The sequence below is a fragment of the Physcomitrium patens genome, chromosome 21 (assembly GCF_059467195.1).
Source record: "Physcomitrium patens ecotype Gransden chromosome 21, ASM5946719v1, whole genome shotgun sequence".
Classification (NCBI taxonomy): Eukaryota; Viridiplantae; Streptophyta; class Bryopsida; order Funariales; family Funariaceae; genus Physcomitrium; species Physcomitrium patens.
In genome coordinates this window covers 1,041,744-1,063,965 of record NC_143430.1, presented here as the reverse complement: position 1 = coordinate 1,063,965, position 22,222 = coordinate 1,041,744, and the positions used below count along the sequence as shown (strand labels likewise).

Here is a 22,222-nt window from a genome sequence, read left to right as displayed (position 1 = left end):
AGGTCTAGTTAGTTCCATCGCGAGGTTCTCGAAACTATCTTTTGCAATCCACATGTTACATGTAGTGCACCCACAAAGGGGAAATTGTGGTGCCATATGGATCTCGACCGGATCATTAATCGCCACAGGCTTCCAAGTTCTTGTCGGGTGTGCGGATTTAGTTTCCGGAAACGACAGAACTCAGTTGGGGATATGGGACGATAAATATGGCAACCAAGAGATGGAGGTGTGGTAGTCAGCGCCACTGCGAGCACAGCGAAGGTGCGTAACCGGTGACGGAGGGCAGGCAAGATCCTGTGCGCTTTGAGTGGTCAACTGGGTCCTCATGGATCGCAAGGCACACAAATGAGGTGGTGCCGAAGTCTGATCTGCACCACAATGGCAACCATGCATGGAACATGAGCCCTGCGTCTACCGTTGCTGCGTCGCCAACACTGAAAAAACAACACCGGTTGACTATTTGCTAACGCCACTTGGGATATTTGCGGATGCGGCATATTCTGCGCAAGATCTGTCGTCTCCGCTTCGTCAGGGTCAGCTACACTTGGATAGTTTGTCGCAGCAAGCCTGTAGCCATTATGATCTCATTCCTTTTTCCGGTTCGCAGTGTAATATTTCGTCCCGTTTCGTAGGTGGAAACACGCGGTGAGAGCAACGGAAGTGTTGTCCTGATTGCGGCAAAGAAAGGCCTGAAGCTGATTTGATTGGTTGCGAGGCCGAGCTCGCATTCTGTGTTCCCATGAGATGTTGAGCGTGTGGGTCATGGATGTTTAAACTAAAGGGATTTATGGCTGTTCACTCCAAGTGTACTCTGGACTTTCTGTATTAGTTATAATGATGTTTAAAAAAAAAACACAGAAATAAATGTTTAACTGAATGCCATTTGTGCAAAAATTTGGAAGTAATGTACACGTTTTGTTGCAAACAATGACCTAGAATACAATAGATTCAAAAAAATTAAAAACAAATTGACTACAGAATAAATAATGTTAAGAAAAAGCTGTAAGTGAAGAATTCAACTTCTTCTTTGAGCAGAAAGGAGCTGATTCTTTTTTACAGAATCTGCACGGTTCTTTGTTTGGTGAATGTTATTGTTCAATTCACATTATGGTCTTTTAAATCCTTAAATTTTAAAAATTACAGTTTTTTTTAAAGAAGGGAAAATATAGAGGATCAGTTTCTTGAGAAGAAATTAATCACACGAATTTATAATTTTTGTTTATTTTATTTATTTAATAACTAATTTATTATGCTAAAAATAAATTATATATGTATATATTCACACACATGTATATACACATAAAACAAATCAATTGCATGTACTCATTTTTTTTTTGTAATATTAATTATTTAATATTTTTACAAATAAGTTATTAGAACAATCTTTTGAAAACATCTAATTAATGTGAAATTTTATATATTATTACATAGAACACCATAAATTGCCAATATTTTTAGGTGATAGATAAAAAGATATAAATTAGAAATTAGAAAGTAAATATTATAATAGGCTATTAAAATTTTAATACCCAAATAAGCATTATATGCCTACAATAAAGTAATAATTATTTCCTCTAGAGAATTGGAAGATGTCATAAATTTTTTTGAGATTTTTAATTTATAAGTAGAAGGAATAAATATTTATTAAGTATCACCTAGACTTTATATTGGTTTATATCTTAAAACTAAAATAATTTTTTCATACTAATCATAATTTTTTTAAACAAAAGTTACCATGTATACAAAAAGAATGGTTGAATATTTTTGTGTAAGTGTTGTTTGACCACCTCTAATTTATTACTCTCTATTATATTATATAGTATTAGTGTCTATAGATACTTTCACCAAAATCAGATATTACTACTAAAATACAATTTTAACATAATAATAATATTAAAACAAGAATTTTTTGAAAAATCTTAAAATTCGAACCTTATTGAATTTCAATCACTTTCAGACAATTGTTGAAACTTTTGTTTGTTATTAGAGTTGTTATTTGATTATCAAATTCTATTTTTTGTATATGATGTTTCATATATAAACTTAGAAGTATATGTATAATACTTGATGTATATATATATATATATATAGAACAATTATATTGTAATGATTCTTTATATTGCAATACACAAAAAACTAAATTGCATTAAAATTATAATATACGCAATCTACATATAAAATTGATAAGCCAAATTTGAAAGATTTTTTTTGCAAGACTATTACAAAATATAGTGTTTTAACTTTTATTAGCATACATTTAAGAGACTAATATAACATAACAAATATCCTTTAAATCAAGTATGCACACCAAGTCAGATCTCTTTGAAAATAAAAAAATATATATATATTATTTTAACAACTCTGTCACAAAAACAACCTAAATCAACAACTTTCTTTTGCAAGAACAAGTAAAAAGGATCTAATTCAAAAACTTTTAATTTTATATATTCTGATCAAAATATCTAGATGTGAATAATTAGCACAATTTTTTTTAAAAAAACACAATAAAGAAATATAAATTCATACATAAATAATTAAATATCACTTTTGTAACTCTCTTATTCCAACAAATTTCTACAAATGTTGATTAATGGTAATTTAACTTACAATACACAAAAAGTCATAACAAGAATAGAAATAACATTAAACAAAGGTTCTAGCTAGAGCGCACTATTGCTACTTCCTTTACATATTCTCTCTAAAAGAAGGAAAAACCGCACCCATCTTGCTATCCTCCTGGAAAAGTCCCATCCTGTGATGAATGCAATTGCAATGCCTTTTTCGTTGTTCTGCAAATTGTCACACCCACACTTTCAGCCACGATGCCCCAATCGGACTCCAACACAAAAAGATGCATAAAAATGCTTTTGAACTGAAAAGATAAAGAGCTTTAATATCAAGGGATCTTTCATCATTCATGAACTAAAAGCAGAGCTCCAACATCCCAGCAAATGCTGGTTATCTACAGTACTGGCTCCTTCAACGATGCGCCAATACCACACAACTCTGAACAATTCAATGGCAGCCCCATTTCGAGCTCTACCAGAGCATCGAGGCTCTTGTGGGTTGGGTCGGTGCCAGTACAACTGTCGTCGAAAACACTGGTGCACACAACTCCAGCAATGGGACGCAGGAACTGTGACATGTGTTAACACAGTTTACAACATGTCTCGGTAATCATGTGTACGTTAATAGTGAAAGGAATGAAGCCTTTATTTAGTCACGAGAGAGTTTCTTCATCAGATTCTGGTTCGGATGGCTTCTTCCGTCGTCTCATGAGTTTGTGCCTTATTGCTGCATGAGTTGTGGATGCATGTTGACCCGGAACTTCTGTAACCCAGGGTGTACTCATTTCGTTGCTTGGTTATGTCCTCGTAAGTCCTCATTCGTTCGTTGGAACTGTTGAAAAATCCTCAATTGCAAGAGCTTATCAGTTACTGCGGTTCTTGGATACTGTTCCTATTATTATTATTATTATTATTTTGACACAAAGACGGGGTGAACCCGATGCACTGATGGAGTAGAGCATGGTGCAAAATTTTTCCTAGATTTCGTGAAATGGTGGTCTGCGTATGCTTATTCAGTCGATAGATGTGAGTTCTAATAGCAATTGCGATGTTGAAAAGCTGCATCTAAGTTTGAAGGTTTTGGGTTTTGAAATATGAAGCAAGTTTACTGGATTTGCCGATAACACTACATGAGTGTATCCCTTTCAACAATGTCGTATTACGCAAATATGGTCTATATAGTGAAGAAACATCACTTCTTTTCTACAGAGTTAGCAATAAAAGAGCCGCACCAGGAATTTTTTATCACCAACGGTACAGCTTCATCCAAAGCGTCATTTGGTGACCATGGCTTTTGCAAAAGGGTATGTGGAGTTTGGCTGCAACGCACCCTGAAATAAAAGCAAGGACACTGACCCTTTCGGCGGTGAATTTTCTGCGGTGTTTATACGTCGGAGACCTCATGCTTGAACAAATCTCAATGTAGCAGGAAATTGCAAAAAAGAACTGATGATGAAGTTCCGAACATTACCCTCAAGTTTTCATTCAGTTGGTGATCGAGACGAAGTGGTTCTCATTCACTTATCAAACTTTTTCAACTTCCTCAACTATGAAAATGTTTTGATTGTCCAGGACTGTCGAAGTGCATATCTGGCTCCAAGTCCAGATTCGAGGGAGAAAACAACGAAAAAAGCTTTTATCTTGCAAAAACTCAACCACATGAGGGGACTCAAGCAACACCATGGGTTCAAACACCCACATCATTGAAGTTTGTCCAGATGGCTTCTCGGTTTTTAAAACATTCCTGCCTCTTTCTGTAAGCTCTACTTCTACGTCTATAAGCAAGTTCCAAATGATCGATGAACGTGGTGGTCTGCAACCCTTATGTCATGGTTCCAACAGACACACATTCAAGTATCTGCCAGAAGAAATGGCCTCAAGACTGGACAATGCAGACTAGCAAAAGAGCCCAGGAGTCACCGGTTTTTTTTGGTGTTCAAAAAGCCACAGACAAGACGAGCTAACTCACCACGATGCCGACACGAGGGGACTGGAGCATGCTACAGATCAATCCTGCATAATGGAGTTGCAGTCTAGACATTCTAGACATACACTCCAACGTGGCTCAACTGGTGGACCGGAGCTTCGGTAATTCGGTGCTTCTGAACTCCGTCACAGGCAGAAATATGCACATTTCTAACCCCCAACATTCTTTGTTGAAATACCCAGAATTGTTTACAAGGAACTATGTAGACAAAGAATGTTTTAAGTTTTTTTTTTTTTTTTTTTTTTTTTTTTTTTTCCCTCACTTCTTTCCAATCTTGTTTCTTGGATCTTGCAATCTTCCAATTTAGAAACAAGTTGAAATAGCTCATGTTTATGGATATTAAATTGGTGCAGTGCTTGGATTTTGATATTGGACTCGGTAATGTTACTGCCTACAATGCTGGTGAAGATTAAATTACAAATTTTGTATAAAATGAAAAATGTTATTTAAACATAAAAGAGTTCAATTATTCTTGTCATGTTGAATCATTCTTAATATGTTGAAGGGAAGCAGTGAACATCAAAAAGCAATTACAGATTAACATGTGTTCAGTGATTGCCACAAATATTTTTACATATCAATGATTGTGTGTTATATCTGATCAAATACAAGTCTTGCAGGAAAATCCAATTTAGTTTTGTGTGTATGAAAATTAACTTATTAAATCTCATAATAGAAGAAAAGTGTAGGAATTTATTTACTCAAAATATTTCGTTTTATTTCTCGGTAAAAAAAAGAAGTAAATGTAGGATAAAAAATTTAAAATATATATATATATATATATATATATATATATATATGTAATTATGAAGGAAAATTTTATGTATTTATTTTATTGACTCCTATTAATAATATATGTTTAATTTTTTTTTAAATAATATTATTATGTTGCACAACATGTTTTAGATTTTAAAATAATATTTTAACATCTTGGTCCTTAATATGTTTGTAAGTCTAATTTAAGATCATTTCAAAGTATGATCTTATATAAGAATGCATATTAAAAGGAGGAAAAAAAATTAAAGTATAAAAACATAATAGAAATTTAGTTGATGCAAATATAGAAATTATCTTTTTTTTAATAAAATTTTAATAATGACTCATTCATAATAAACTAATATGTTATTTTTAAAAATCATGCACTTTTTATTATATTTTGAGGTTCATTTTATCTATAAATTTTTTTTTCAATCCTTTTTAAAAAAAATGTAATTTATGGGAATAGAAATTTTAAAGATCAACTAGTTTTTAAAACTATTATATAAATTTCAGTTTTCATTAATTTATCTCAATGATTATATTTCAACAAAGGAATTTGATTGCTTGAATTTAAATTAGAGTATAATGTACATTGAGTTTTTATATCACCAATTGTTTTTTTCTATACTAATATGAATTATTTGTTGTCTCATATGATTAAATATTTTTATTTCCAAAAACATAAAAGACATTTAATATTTAGATATTTGTTATAAAATAAGATGCTCTTATTTTTAGTATATTAGATAGAACACTTGTTTTCTTAGGTAATACATAATAAAATTTTACATATATTTTTCAACACATAGTTTTATATAGGTTTCATGGAGTTTGTAGTAATCTTAAAAATAAATTTATGTAGTACAATTTTTAAACAAACAATAAAATTAGTGGCTAATATTTATTTTAATTTAATTTCTAATTTTTTAAATCTAACTCTTTTTCTTTTTTTTCTCTCTATAATACCTTTACAAATATTGCTTGTTATAAATTATTTTTTAAGAATTTTATTTGAATTTTAAATAATATTATATCATATTAAATATTTTTATTTTATTTTATTAATGGTTAATAAAATTAATTTCATAAATTTTTATTTTGGCATTCTCTTTTTTATATATATAAAAAATAAACCAAAAGAAATAATAGTTATTAAAGTTCTAATCATTAGTTTAAATGAGGTCATATTCTTTTATTGATATAACTTACACATGTTGCATTTATATGCCTTTTAAAATAAAAAATTAATTCAAATATATATTTTTATATGATAATTTTATAGCTTCAATATCTTAATCTTTTAGGTTTTTAAAGATAATGCAACAAAAAACTTATTTTATTCTTTACAAGACATTGATTTTTTTTTATTGATTTATTTATTATTTTATTTTTTTATGTTGGCCAATTATAGTTTGATTATTAATAAGAAAATATATATCTATTATATAAAACAACTTAAGAGACAAACAAGAGGAGACAAAAACTATTTCTAATTAGCTACATGCATTATTATTTTTGCCAAAAATGGAGCAAAAGTGCAAAGTTAATTCAACTTTTTATTAATTAAAAATCAAAATCTACATGTTATTTCTTTAGATTGCTGAGATCACTATGCATTTACCAATCATTTTTGAATTGCTATATAGTTGAAAGATATGTGAAGATTTGGTATAAGATAGTTGATAATTTCATGCTTATGTTTTGTCTAATACAAAATAGTTTGCAAATAGTTCATGGAGCTATACAAATGAACTTGTCTACTTCAGACATTGATGCATTTTGAAACATTATAAAATAAACTGTTTCAAATTTTTTGTGGCTTGTGGCTTACAAATTCCTGCCATAAATATATATAAAGATGCCTCAACAACATAAGATTTTGTAGGTTTTGATTTGTTCATTTGATCTTTTTATTTCTTGTGGCATTTTGGGGATTTGTGTCCTTGTTATCCATAGTAATGACAGATAATATTTTTAGTCAGCAGATTGGAATGTGAAGCATAAGATAGTTTAGAATAATGTTGTTGAAAAGAGTTATCACTTAATTTTGGAGTGTGAGAAGGTCTATTATTCTTAACAAATTTTCCTTTCACATAAAAGACACTAGTTTTAGAGTTGTCATGTTTTGAACAATTGATTGCTGTTTGTTGAAATATATTAGATAATAATTTTGAAAAAGTTAAATCATTAATTTTACCTTAGGTAGTAACGAATGCATTCTGTGAATTGGAAAGAATAATTAATAATAAATTGACTTATTGTGATTTGATGAAAATACAACCAGCAATGGCAACTTCTTCTAGGATGTACTCTTAATTTTCTACGAATGCATGAACAGCTTCATTCTCATCCATAGTTAAATGATAAAGCTTCTTATAGAAATCTACTTGGGAAGCTTTATTAGATTGTTTGTAAATATGCTTGATATAATTCCAAATTGTCTTTGATATAGGTAGTTTGTGTAGTATCATAAGTTGCTTATCTCTACAATGCACAAGTATTTATGCATGGGCTTTGATATTCTTCAAACACCAGGCATGATGTTGCACCAAATTACTTATATTGGATGCAACCTCAGGGTTATCAACTACTCTCCATAATTCTATTCAACTTAAGAAAGCCTCCAATTAATACTCCAAGTACAATAGTTATTTGCAAAAACTAAGGGTAATAACAGAGTATGAGAAGAATTATAAGAAGCCATAGTGGGTGGAGTTTTCCTTTTACACTAAAAAAAAATGAAGGAAAATTAGTGCTTTGATACCATGTAAGAGAAAGAACACTAAGAATGATAAAATAAAGCATGAAGTATATTAGCAAAATAACTTAATTTCATCATATTGATAAGAGCCTTTTATATTGTTTTATGGAGAGAAGTAGTTGTAACTTCTCCATAACTACTTTGTAACTACATAAAGGTAATTATTTATTTACTAACATGTATTGATTAATCTAATATATATTAGTAAATCTGACAAAAACCGTGTGGACTTCAGTCTACGCTCACATCTTTGTTCAGGTGTGCAACATTTCCCTTTCTACGTTCCCTTTTCTTCATTCCCATGTCCAACAGACATTGAATGTAACATATTTTGATAGCGCCATGTTGATGTTGCGCAATTTGAAATCAAGTCGTCCATCGACCTTTCAGGTAATTGCTGTGCTCGCAGTCACCTGCAGCGCGGTAGTAGCATTCACGAAATTCGACAATGCTTTCACTTACACCCATGAGAGTCTTCGTCTAGCGTTAGGGATATTGATGTGGCTCGCTCTGTTTGTGGGCCTTATTCGTCCCGACCAGTTAGCATTCCTACAATGATTCTGTGTCTTAGGGTTGTCATCCTCTGTCGCATTTTCACTCTTTCAAATGCGGACAAATCATTTCCAGTTCAGTGTCCCAAAAATCATAAAATTGGTGTATTCATGAACACGCAGTGGAGTCAGATCCCGAAGTGTTTGGTATGGTCTTCGCTGGATTGTTGGAACTGCCAGAGTGATTTTGATATACTACAACATTTACACTCGGCTACACGCATACATGGTGATGAGAGGAATGAGGTTGCAGACTCTACAAACATTATTTTCGATCCGGCTTGGTTTTATTGGTCTCATGTACCTCCCCCAAGATCGGCGGATGCTATATTGTAGCAGAAGCCGAATCTTTGATGACTGGGACAGGAATGTACAATTATCAAAGCTATGACAAGTGTGAGTAAAATACCGCACGAGAAGTGTTTCCATTCTTATCAGATTGTTCTTTGCAAATGAATTAGTGTGATTGAGGTTCATTTAGTTGCATTTCATAGTTGGTTAAATGAAAACAACCTGTTACATTGTTTCTGTTACAGTACGAAAGTGATATATTCGATGTCACACCACTTAGTTATTGTCTACAATCCTCGATATCACACCACTAAGTTAGCAATTATTCTGCCATTTGCCTACCGAAGCTATATCAACTATTTACCAATTACTGCGTGCTAGTTACATTGTCTTCTATCTGGTTTGATTCCCCGTGTCGCAAATGGAAGAATATGTATACACAATATGTACTAAGGATTTGCAATTTAATCGCCAAGGGAGCGCAAGGCATCGTACAGAAAGTGTAGTAGATGCCCAGCAGATATGTTGGTGTTTATGGAACACCGAATAGAGAACCCTTAGAGGGAATGTGAGGTCAGTATACAATTGACATACGGAGCACAACGTCAAACCAATCAATTATGCTCAGACAAGACCATGCTTTACATACTATGAAACCTACATGTACACAGAATTACAGTAACTCACATACAAGATCGAGATTGCTCACCTCAATGGCTTACCTGATCTTGGTCAAGCAGTTCAGCGCACTTCAAATATTCGTGGCCCGTTTAAGCGATGATTTCTTGGTCTCAGGAGCTCCAAATACTTGCCAGAACCGCAAGATCTCGTCGCCTACGGCAGTGGCAACAGTGTACCCGTCAGGGCTCCGAGCCAAGTGGAGAACTCTGGATGTGTGGCCAGTGAATTCGGCCATCTTCACCATGGAGGGGTATTTCCATAGACACAGCTGGTTTTGGCTGAATCCGTGGGAGCTAAGAATCTCCTTCTCATGCTTACTCCATTGAAGAGCGCACACTTGGGATCCCCTGTCAATGCTATTCACACATGCGCCAGTGTGCGTGTTCCAAAACTTGATGCACCGATTGCCGGTTCCTCCACTTGATTCAAGCAAGTTCCTCTGGAACGGGCACCATGCAAGAGCTTTAACGGCAGCCTGGTGCTCATCGAGGCGATGTAGATAGGAGGACGAAGAGGATGACGCAGCCGCTGAGTCCCAAATATGGAGCAAATTGTCGTTGCCTCCGCTAGCGAACTGTTGCCCCGACGGCGACCATATAAGCCCACAGATCTCTTGCTCGTGGCCACTCATCTTGCCTTTCATATGTCGACGAATCCTCACGTCGTGGTTCAGAATAGTGCAGTCGCGGCTTCCTGTTGCGAGAGTTGGTCCATTCCATGCTAAGGAGCCCACATGCGCCGAATGACCCCTCAATGTCCTAAGCTGCAACACGAGCTCGACTAATCAAATGGGCAACTTGCTATCAAGTCTTGTAATGCACCGATATTTACATGTAATATATTACTCTACTGCACAATCACCACATAAAACCACTTACCTGACGGAGAGACGATGAATCCCAGAGCTGCACAGTGCTATTGTTCAGCCCTACGGCAATATATTGGCCTTCTGGAGCCCAGAATACGCTTGTAACCGGGCCTCCCTCCTGTACAATCAGAAGCTCTTCGATGGAGCTAGTAGCGGCGTCCCACAGATACTGTGCTGCCAAGAGCAATGGCCAACACATTGTTGGAGCTCCAGTCCATCAGGTTGAGGTAGTAGTCATCAATGAGATCAGGCGCATCCAAAGTCCTCACGGGGGCTTGCGGAATGTGACGGAACTTAGTTTTGGTCGTTGCTTCACTGACTGCAATATTCTGAGAATACAGGGACTTTCTGCCGTTATGGAATCCTTCGGGGGGAGGAGGAGGCTTGCTCTTAAATGCAAGTATGCGATACTGCTCTTGGCAGTGGTCGTTCAGTAGATTCTCTCCCAATTGATTCCTATAAACATCCTTGGATTGAGAATTCGCGTCAGATGAGGAGTTCTCCTCTGATATCAGGTAATTGGCAATCTCAAAATTCATTGTACTTCGGTCGGTGATGAAGCGGTCCGTCTAGAACAAATCTGATCCAGATTCAGTACCCTCGAGACTCGAATTCCACTAATAAGTTACCATCACTGTGTCGAACTTGTCGCAATATCTAAAACTCACATACACTACTTGATTTTCTGAAGAAATTGGAACGGCAGTAGTGTCACAAGAAACAGGAAATACTAATCAACACTAATGACAGACACATGAAAGCGATCTTCATTCTTGCATTTCCTTACCGATCTGTCAGGAGACTTCATCTCGACCATCTTCCTCGTCACAACAACCTCCGGACTGCTGCGCTCTCTCAGAGATACCCGCTTCCAAATTCTTGGTCGGTGTCTGAGATGCCTTCACTGGTATAGCCATTGTCTGCAAATTGCAGTGAAAGCGCTTCGCCAAAGACAGCAGGATCCAAATCCCTGCACAGTTTGTATTCTCACAATGCAACAACGATCCGTATATACAATACAACAATCAAAAGAGTAAATCAGAAATCAGTACAGTATCCACAGAGTATCAAAGATGTTAGTGTAGAGTATGAGTGTGGTAGAGCGCTTGAAGGAGGGTAGAATAGTAAGGTACACTGAAGTGTGTGAGAGCAATGAAGGGGATGTGTCATGTAGAACTGGGAACGTAGGGAAGGGTGAGGAAAGCGGTCCGAGGTTGCTGGTGTCCCCAACGACTGTGTGTCGAAGCTCATACTTCTTTCGATGTGGTCATCGCTGTTCGTCTTTCATTCCTCGGACATGTTCGGTCATTTGGAAAATAACAGCCAGGTTTCTAGACCTTGTTTTCGGTATGCTCCTCCAGGGTTATCCACTTTGATCATGCTGATTATTGCACCAACTAGTACATTCCACTTATTCAAATGTAGAAGAGTAATGCTCACCAATATAATCTCAAGAAAATTTAATTGACATGGAAATAGGAAGTTAAATTAGCAGGGAAACTTGAGCGACATAATCTCTCACATGGCATACATTGTTGTACGCAACTTTGATCATATAGATTATTACTACTTATCGTGCTTCACATCCACACCTCTGAAAACAACTCCATCAAGATTCCTGAGGTAAAACGCCGAGTACATGTATCTATTTTAAACTCATCATCAGGTCCGAAGTTGAGTAATGTCATACGGCGCTACTCATGCACACGAAATTGGAAGGGACACATTTAGCACGATGACTTCAAGAGGTACCGCCTCTGCAAAACTTTACAGACCACGAGGGAGTGTTTACAGCTGCTCAAGCCCATTCTATCTCTCCGAAACGCTACCACGGGCAAGTATAAGCCAATAAGATAGGTGTTTTTTTCTTCACCAATAAATATTTGCACCGACACTGATAGCACTAGAATACTGCATGAGCAAAAGCAACACAATCATAAATGGGACGGCCTAAATTTTGCAAAAAGTGCAACATAGCATTCAACATAAAAAGGCTAAGATTACAATATCCTTCGTATGTAGGTGCTCATGTCTAGGATCTAGATGGAGACCACCCCTCCGACTGCACAAGACGGAGATGACAACATGAAGCACCCGACTCTTGTGCTTAATGTTGCCATCTCAACTTAGAATCGGTTCCGTCACCTTGGATCCTTGCATTCTGTTTCTGTTTGACTGGTTTGGAGTTTTGGGTTTTGATGATACCTTTTTTTTGCTAGAATAGGCAAAAATGGGGAAACCTAAACTGGTGTTGCTATCCAATACAAATAACAAATAATTGGTGTGGATTAGATTTTTTATTTCGATGTATGGCAAAACATATCCATAAGTGCATGTGTTCTATTAAACATGATTTTTCTAATGTGTTGATCAAATAGAAGAATAACAAATGGATAAAAGTTTTAAATGGCTCTATTGTACTAGAAGCAACTACACACATCTAGATAAGACATATATTGATGTATTGCTATCCAATACAATTGAGAATATCTAAATCTTTAAGACAATTTTTGTTAGAATTTTGCAAAGAATTTGTACAAACAATCTAGGCATAATTTGAAGCAATTCTATGATTGACACCTTATAAATAAAAGAGACTACAATGATGCAATGTGATGTGAATCAAATGGACTACCATTTGAAATGTAGCATAACAACATAAGAGGTACTTGATATACAATAAAAAATAGTGAAACATCTTGATTGTTACCTTGAAACTAAAGATTTTATTATCCTTGTTCTTGACTTGCAATTAAAAGATGCTAAGAGCACATTTATACATTACATTTTTAATGTCATTGAAGCAACACAAAGCTTCTCCAACCATAGTTTTAAAAATTGATATGTTCAAAAGAAATATAACATATTTATCTCTGTAAAAATAGGAGTCTAAGGTATTGGCATACAAAGTATCAACAATGCAAAAGAAAGATTTATTCTCTTAATTAGATGTCAATTGTTGATACTTTGTCCATTTCTTTGAATGTTGCTTTAACAAATTTTTTTATTACAATGTATTGTTTAATGGAAAATATTAAAGAGATGGAGTTGCATGTACTTGCATTACAATTACCAAACAACTTTATTGTAAATAATAAGTATGCACTATCTAAATTGCATGCAAGAGACATTTTAGATGGGTTTTATATTTAGATGTATCAAACACTTGATAATTTGACTATAGATCTAAGAAACATGTTGTTGACACCTAGTATATTAATATTCACTCAATTGGCATAAGATAACCAATATTATTATTGAGCAAGGCTTATCAAATACACTTAGTGATAAACTACCTTTTATTATTCTAGCACAACTTGTTAATTTGAGCATGCACCAATTTGTTGAAATCTATAAATTGTACTTACCTTGACTTTAGAATTTATTCACCAATACTAATCTCAAATTACTTTGCCAATAGCCTATTGATTTTTTTTATGTTTTATTTATTTATTTATTTTTCTTATTACAATAAACTAATACTTTGTATCATTATTAATATTTCAAAGCTTCTATTGACCAAATCTCATTATTTTTTTATCTTTTAATTTTATTTCTTAAAAAAACTTGATATTTATTCTTATTATTTAGATTTTTAATTTTTAAATTTATCTAAATAATATAGAAAGGTAAAAAAAAAGAAATTATTCAAATGATAAGTCTTTAGCACTAAAATAATATGCAATCAAGTTTAGAAGCTCAAGACCATACAATTTATACAAATATGTAGTATTTATTAAATATTATTAAAGTAAACATAATTAATCAAAAATAAAAGAATGGTTTTATAAATAAAATTTATTTATCTTTCATGAGTTTTTTAGAAACAAATGAGCTTATCTAAATAAAACTCTCAATTGATTAAGATTGAAATTTAAGGACGTAAAAATTTATTAAAACATAAATTTTTTTTATTTTCTATTAGGTATAACTCTTAAATTTGATTTAACCAAAAAAATTGAAAATTTATCTTGTTATAAAAATTAAGAATACTTGAAAAAATAACCAATCCAATGTTTATTTTCAACTCTCTATTGAGGTAAATAATTTAAATATAAAATTTATAATTTCATTATATATGTACATATGTATATATTTATATTTATTAAAGAATCTAACCTAAAATTATAAAAGATATATTAAACTTTTTTTTTTGTTTTTTTTTATTATTATTTTTTTTTCCTTCAATTTTATAAAGCTTAGTTTTTATATTTTAAAATTTTTATTAATAAAACAAGAACTCCTTAATGTAAAAAGTAACACTTTCTAAAATCAAACAATATAAAATATTTCAAGCCTATTTAAATTTCTTACATGTAAAAAATTGGTATGTCACCAAGTACACTCAAAACATTTTGTATTTGTTGAGGATGTTTAGAAAGACACAAGAGTAATAGTAAGTCATACACACACAAGAGTAGTAGTAACTCATACACACACAAGGGTTTCTAAAGAGAGAGAGCTTCACACACACAAAAATCTATTGATCTAGTTGTGTCTCATACACAAGAAGAGAGAAGATAAGAGGATGAACAGTACTTCTCTACTAGACTCTAAATACTATAGCTATAGTAATTACTATAGTCTACAGTAAATATTATGGAGAGCGTCGGCTACATTTAATGATCTCAACACTCCTCCTCGCTCATCATAATATTTACATAATATAAAATTTATATAGATTTATAATCTATACTTTTCTGTGATCTTGTAAGATCAAGAATTGTTGCCTCATTAAAACCTTATCTAGGAAAACCTTATTTTATTTAAGGACAAAACCATAGATGAAGGAAAAAGAGTACAACATCATTTTCTTTAATCATTTAAAGAGCTTATTAACTTTCTTATTCAAGAAAAGCAAGTCGCCGCATACCAATGCCATAAGTAAGTCAACGATGATTGCTTAATGGGAGAGCTTTGGTGAAGAGATCAGCAAGGTTATTTGTAGATTCAATTTTCTTAATTATAAGTGCTTTATCAATAATCAAGTCATGAGTATAACTAAAATACTTTGGATCAATATGCATTGTCCTGTCGCCTTTAATGAAACCAACTTGCATGTGTGTAATACAAGCACTATTATCTTCATGTAAGATAGTTGGAGAATCATCATATGAAAATCCACAGATTGTTTGAATGAATTTATCAATTGATTGCAACCAAATACATTCTCGAGATGCTTCATGTAAGGCAATAATTTCTGCATGGTTAAATGAAGTTGCAGTTATTGTTTGTTTCACTGATTTCCATGATATTGCACCTCTATGTCTTAAAAATACATATCCTGTTTGAGATTTAGTTGTTGCAATATCAGATTTATATCATGCATCACAATATCCAAGCAATTTTGGGTCTGTAGATTTTGTGTAATATAATCCCAAGTCTTCAGTATCTTTTAAATAACGTAATAAATGTTTGATGCTATTTCAATGTCATAGTATTGGACGTGCACTATGTCTTGCAAGAACACTAACTACAAATGCAATATCTGGTCTTGTAGATGTAGCTAAATACAAAAGTGCTCCAATCGCTGCGAGGTATGGATATTGGTCTCCCAATATTTCTTCCTCCTCCTCCTGGCATAGACGGTATGGATCATGACCATCACGACCACGTCCAACCATTGGTATGGACAATGGATAAGCATCATTCATATTAAATCTTTGCAAAATTCGTCTAATATACGTTAGTTGGTAGAGAAAAATGCTACCATCTATAAGATGCATAATCTGAAGACCAATACAGAAAGTTGTTTTTCCTAGCATTTTCATCTCAAATTCATGTATAAGTAGGTTTGTAGCTGTAACACATGCAGATATAGTGCCCACTACATTAAGATCATCAACATATACAGTGATGATCACAAAACCAGTTTTATCTCGTTTGATAAACAAACAAGGTATTAGTGGATCACTTATAAAATTATTTTTAATTAAATAATCTTGAAGACGTTGATACCACATTCATCCGGATTATTTTAAACCATACAAGGCCTTACATAATTTAATACCACAATATTTTTCTGGAGCGGGTTGATTTGGAGATCCTGTTTCTAAGCCAGGTCGAACTTTCATATAAATATTTGCATCAAAAGAACCATATAAATATGCAGTAACTACATCCATCAGATGCATCTCAAGGGTGGCATGAACTGTCATTCCAATAATATATCGAAATGTAATTGAATCCATGTCTGGAGAATATGTGGATTCATAATCAATGCCAAATCGTTGAGAAAATCCTTGAGTAACAAGACGAGCTTTATAGCAGATTATTTGGCCTTGAGCATCTCGCTTGCGTATTAATACCATTTTATATCCCACAGGGCGAGATGTAAGAATGTCTACAATTCGACCAAAGACTTTCCTCTTACACAAAGAGGCATACTCTTCCTCAATAGCAATTTTTTATTTTGACCAATCAGAGCGATGCATTGCCTCTTCGATGGTTTGAGGTTCACGATCATCTTCCTCACAAGAAGGGCTTCTATAATCATATATGCAAATGATTCATCTACCATAATAGATGGTCTGTCTCAAATATCATTTGTAGCACAATACAGAATAGATAATTCTTTACTCAACTTGTTCTTATTCCTTCCAATTCCAAGATTGTTTTTCATAGGAATTGAAGGTACATTATGCATGGATATATCATCATGAATTAGTAGTCCTACAAGATGAGTGGCAATTTCTTGAGAAATAATACGAGGATTAGTTAATTTTATAGTTTTCTTCTTACGTGGTTGCTTATCTGGTCCACGGATTCTTTTAGTTGTTGTTGTTATAACTTGAGGTATTGCAGTCAATGGCACTGCAATTTGAGCAAGTGCATTCTGAGCCTCATTAATAGGAACTCTTGTAATTCTAGGTGCATCATTGAAGCCATCAAGTGTTTCATCTGCAATCCGTTTTAAATGCAAAATCTTAACAACTTCAGTTTCTGCCAAAGATGTCCTAGGATCGAGATTCATTGTAAATATTTTTGATGCTTCAAATATGAGTACTTTATTTCTTTGTTGATTGGATACTCCTCCTTGAAGAGATGGGAATATAATTTCTTCAAAACGGCAATTTTACAGATGTGCACGTAATAATGTGCCAGTTGATGGATCAACAATACAAATAATGCTTGGTGAATCAAAACCAACATATATGCCTTCTTGTCGATGAGCTCCAATGGTACGTCATTGAGGTTCTGGTACTAGAATCCAAGCACGGCAACCAAATATTCATAAGTGAGATACATTTGGAACATGACCCAAAATGAGCTCATGTGGTGAAACAGTTTCAAGAGAAGAAGGGCAGAGGCATATTAATGCTGCAGTATGTAAAACTGCATGACCCCACATAGATGTAGGTAGATTTGCATGAAGGAAGAGTGGCCGTGTAATGAGTTGTATACGCTTTATAAATGACTCTGCAAGTCCATTTTGAGTATGTTCATATGGAACACAATATGTCAATTCGATTCTTGTTGTAGTACAATAGTCTTCAAAAGACTTTGATGCAAATTCTTTTGCATTATCCATATGCAATGTTTTTATAGGATAATCAGGAAAATATGCTCGAAAGTGAATAAGCATAGATATAAGATTGGCAAACACCATATTTCGAGTTGATAATAATGAAACATGTGATTGTTTACTTGATGCATCAACAAGGACCAAAAAATAATGAAATAGTCCTCATGTTGGATTAATAGGACCACAAATATCACCATGCAATCTTTCAAGCATTGGTGGTAATTCTTGTCGAAGTTTCCAAATTGAAGGCCGAGTAATCATTTTACCTTGCACACATGCACGACATAATTCCATAAAGTCTACATCTGCAAGCTTTAAATTGTGCCCAGTTATACATGGAATGATCTTTCTAAAGAATGTGGATCCTGGATGTCCCAATCATCTATGCCAGAGAGAAACACGACTCTCTGAGATATATGATGCAAAATTAAATATAATAAGAGGCCGAATTGTAATTCGATATAAACCATTTTCTATAGCAAAAGCTTTTTCAACAACTTTATGGTTCTTTGCAAGAACCAAAACTTCTTTTCTATTTAAAGTGGGAGTCGAGAGGTGATAACCATTAATACGCACATCTCGGTAGCTGATCAGACTCCGAGGTGCTGAGGGTACAAACATCGCATGTTTATATTTTATGATAGAACCCTTAGGTAATTTTACCATCGTTGTACCCTCTTGGAAACAAAATGCATTTGCTCCAGCCATGGTCATCATATTTTTAGTTTGTCAAGTTGAAGATTTTTCAATAAAAAATCGTCTATCTTGCAAGATAGTATGTGTTGTTGCAGAATCAATGAGCGCATCATTTGATTCATCATTAGAGGTTCTATCAGTCATATAAGCCTCTAAGTCATCAACACCAATTGAATCTATGGACGCATCCATGGTATGAACTTCACGAGCCTTAGCTCGTAATTTCTTATTTTCTTAGAACATTTTAATAAAATATTCTGAAATACGGCACGCATGTGCTAAATGTCCAATCATTCTACACTTATGGCAGGAATGCATCTCTGATTTTTGTTTTCTATTATAATTAATAGTAGAACGTTTATTCTTTCCATATAGATAGAAATGGTCTTGACTATGACTACCTTAATACTTATGAGTATGTTTCCCATGTTTATATAATTTCTTCTTAGACTTTGAAATATTAAGTGCATGAGATTCAAGAACTGTAGTTCTAATAGGACGAGCTTCCGCATTGCGCAAGAGTAGTTCATTTTGCTTCTCCGCAAGAAGTAGATAGGACATGAGATCAAAATGACTTTGAAATTTCATGTTCCTGTATTGTTGTGCAAGCATAGCAGATGTAGGAGGAAATGTAGAGAGAGTTTTCTCAATCATTTCTTCTTCACAAATGCTTTGTCCACATAATCATAATTGTGAGACAATACTATATATTTCACTATTGAAAGCATTTAAATTTGGAAAATCCAAGACACGTAAATGTGTCCAATTATGACGTACACATGGAAGAAAAATGGTCTTTTGATGATCAAACCTAGATTTAAGATTCTTCCAAAGTTCTGCAGGGTCTTCCAATTCTAAATATTGATGTTGTAATGCAGGTACAAGATGATGACGAAAAAGAAGAAGTGCTTTCCAACGAATAGCAGGAGATATAGAAATACTTGTTGTAGGAGATTCTTCAAACATAATGGCATCCGAGAGTTGTTATGCAAATAAATTTGCTTTTACTATTTTTGCCCATAATAGATAATTATTTCCATCCACAATCAATGGTAGAAATAAAAGAGCTTGAAAATGTTGGGATGAATTGGTAATAGTAGGAACCATAGTAGAAGCAGTTGAAGATGTTGAAGCACTCATTATAAATAAATCTGTAAAGAAAATATAAGATCAAGTAGAAAAGTTGAGTAAAACGTACCTTAAAATATAAAGTCAAATAAAATAATAAACTTGAACTTGAAAAAACTAAAATATATATATATATATATATATATATATTTAAGGAGAAAGAGTTGTAGATTAAGGCAGCAGAACAGCAATAAAATGGCGGCAGCAGGTAGCGGTAGGGCGGCAGGGTGGCAGTGGCGGGCAGTAGCCGCGGGCGGCGGCGGGCAACGGCGGACAGCAGCGGCTGGTAACGGCGGGCAATGGTGGGCGGCAGCGGCGGGCAGCGACGACGGCGGCGGTAGCGGCGTTAGGGCGGCGACGGCGGCGGGCGGCAGCGGCAGCGGCGGATTTGGCGTCTGTTCGGCGGCAGTTCGGGGCGCAGGAGGGAGCAGGGAGCAAGCAGAGGGTGGAGTTGGGCTGGATCAAGTATTCAGAGCAAGCAAGGCAGAGAGTGGAACAAGTGCTCTAAACAAGCAGCTAATGTGTGAGGGGCCAGCAAGAAGAACAGGATCCTGACCCACACACTAAGCAAGGGTAGCAACAGGTTTGAAGAGTCAAAGACTAGAGCAAAAAAAATTGTGATAGTGTGTAGAAGAGAATAGTGCTTTGAAGAGTCAAAGACTAGAGCAAAAAAAATTGTGATAGTGTGTAAGTCATACACACACAAGGGTTTCTAAGGAGAGAGAGCTTCACACACACAAAAATCTATTGATGTGGTTGTGTCTAGTACACAAGAAGAGAGAAGATAAGAGGATGAATAATACTTCTCCACTAGACTCTAAATACTGTAGCTATAGTAATTACTATAGTCTACAGTAAATATTATGGAGAGTGTCGGCTACATTTAATGATCTCAACAGTATTAAAGTTTTTAAGTTTTCTTATAATATTAGTAATGTACATTTTCCTTTTTTCATGCACAGGTCTTGCTGGTGCAGGTCTCTATAAAGTAACTTTGTGTCTGTCTTGTTTCAAGCTTACAACGGTTGGCACTGTCACACTTCGGGTGAACTTTGTACCCACTAAAAATCAACTTGAGAGGTGGAATCAACTCGATTCATAATAGATGTGAGCAATGTAGTGATAGCGGATGGCAAAGCATATGTTGCAGTTTCCATTTCCGAGGGAAAAAGATGATGCGCCAGGGTTACTCTGAAATCTAGGCTGGTCCTGAGTATAATCCTCCTTGGTTAGCAGAAGAAAATCGAGGAGACATCATGTAATTGAGATCTAGATGTGTGAAGATCTGTTGCAAGTTTCCATGAAGAAAACTGGGTCTCGCTTCAACTAAGTATCTGGTAGTCGAGGGCCGCAGATGGCACGAAGGTGTGAGCGGCTTCACGTTTCATTACTCCCCTGAAGTTATAGAATGTTTTAAGAAGCGTTTGAGAAGGAAGTCAATTAGAAATAGGTGTCAACTTTTTTAAAAGCTCAAAGCAGGGCGTCATGATAGTGACAGAGCAATGCAATGTCAAGCTGCAAAATTCTGTCCTGCTACCGAACCTTTGATTGAGGTTTCAAACATCCTTGTCAAGAGACAGAGTGGGACACAAATTTCCAAACCAAGGCATATCCCTAAGAAGCTGGGTGCTGCACCAGGGAAACATACGGTGACAATTGTGGACACATCTCCAACTTGAAGTGCACCCTGCTACGTTCCGACCGCGCCTTGTCAAATGTGGTCCTCACCGACGATCCAAATAAAGCACTTTTACACTGCTGCTGTGCGATGTGAAGTCTTCAAACTAGTTGGTCTGACGGATTGAAATGAATGCGCATCTTCAAGTTTCAACTGGAGACACCTTTACATTTAACCTTCGTCGTATTTTTTTATAAAACAGAATTATTTTTTGTTAAAGAAATTGATCTGCAAACCCTGTTGACATGTCGGCCCTGTTGATCTCAAATGTTTGTTCTCCAGTTCGTTGCAGGTATCGCACGAGTATTAGATTCACGACGTTTAGTTTTCTGTGGACAAGCGTGCATGCACCTTTAGTGACGGTGTTCTTAATCCCTTCCCAATTGCTGAAGTAAAATTTCCGCAGAAGGGTTGGTTGGTACAGCAGTGTAAGACAAATACACGCAGATATATCTTAAACCGACTTACTTGCGCTTTGCATGCCTGTTATAGAAGGATGATGCTTTGGCTAGCATTACTCCACAAACTATGTAAGCGACACTAAAAGGTGATGTGCATATAATAAGAGGCTTGATTCCATAGAAGTACAAGAAGCAGCTCAGTCTGAGGAACGGCTTGCAGATTCAAAGAATCAATCCTTAATATCTGACTTGTCAAGATTAAAACCGATAGAGGGGTAAAAAAATGCAGACATGAACCTACAGAATCAAGGTTTTAGATGACTGGGCAA

The 22,222-nt window shown here is 34.7% G+C and overlaps 1 protein-coding gene and 1 pseudogene across 1 annotated transcript; one reads left to right on the top strand and one right to left on the bottom strand.

Moving 5' to 3' along the window:
• Positions 1-7,978: 7,978 nt before the first annotated feature.
• Positions 7,979-9,634, top strand: LOC112274567 (cytochrome b561 domain-containing protein At2g30890). The gene is made up of 2 exons (XM_090245963.1): positions 7,979-8,623; positions 8,741-9,634. The coding sequence occupies exons 1-2, from the start codon at positions 8,417-8,419 to the stop codon at positions 9,014-9,016; spliced, it is 483 nt and encodes a 160-aa protein (XP_090102089.1). The 5' UTR covers positions 7,979-8,416; the 3' UTR covers positions 9,017-9,634.
• A 33-nt stretch (positions 9,635-9,667) lies between these two features.
• Positions 9,668-11,255, bottom strand: LOC112274566 (cell division cycle 20.2, cofactor of APC complex-like; annotated as a pseudogene).
• Between the last annotated feature and the right edge of the window lie 10,967 nt (positions 11,256-22,222).

What these genes read in the sequence shown, in the direction of transcription:
- LOC112274567 (XM_090245963.1), top strand. Translation starts at nt 8,417, where the DNA reads ATGTTGATGTTGCGCAATTTGAAATCAAGTCGTCCATCGACCTTTCAG. An exon ending in GTCCCGACCAGTTAGCATTC is followed by an intron (nt 8,624 to 8,740) that starts CTACAATGATTC and finishes GTGTATTCATGA; the next exon opens with ACACGCAGTGGAGTCAGATC.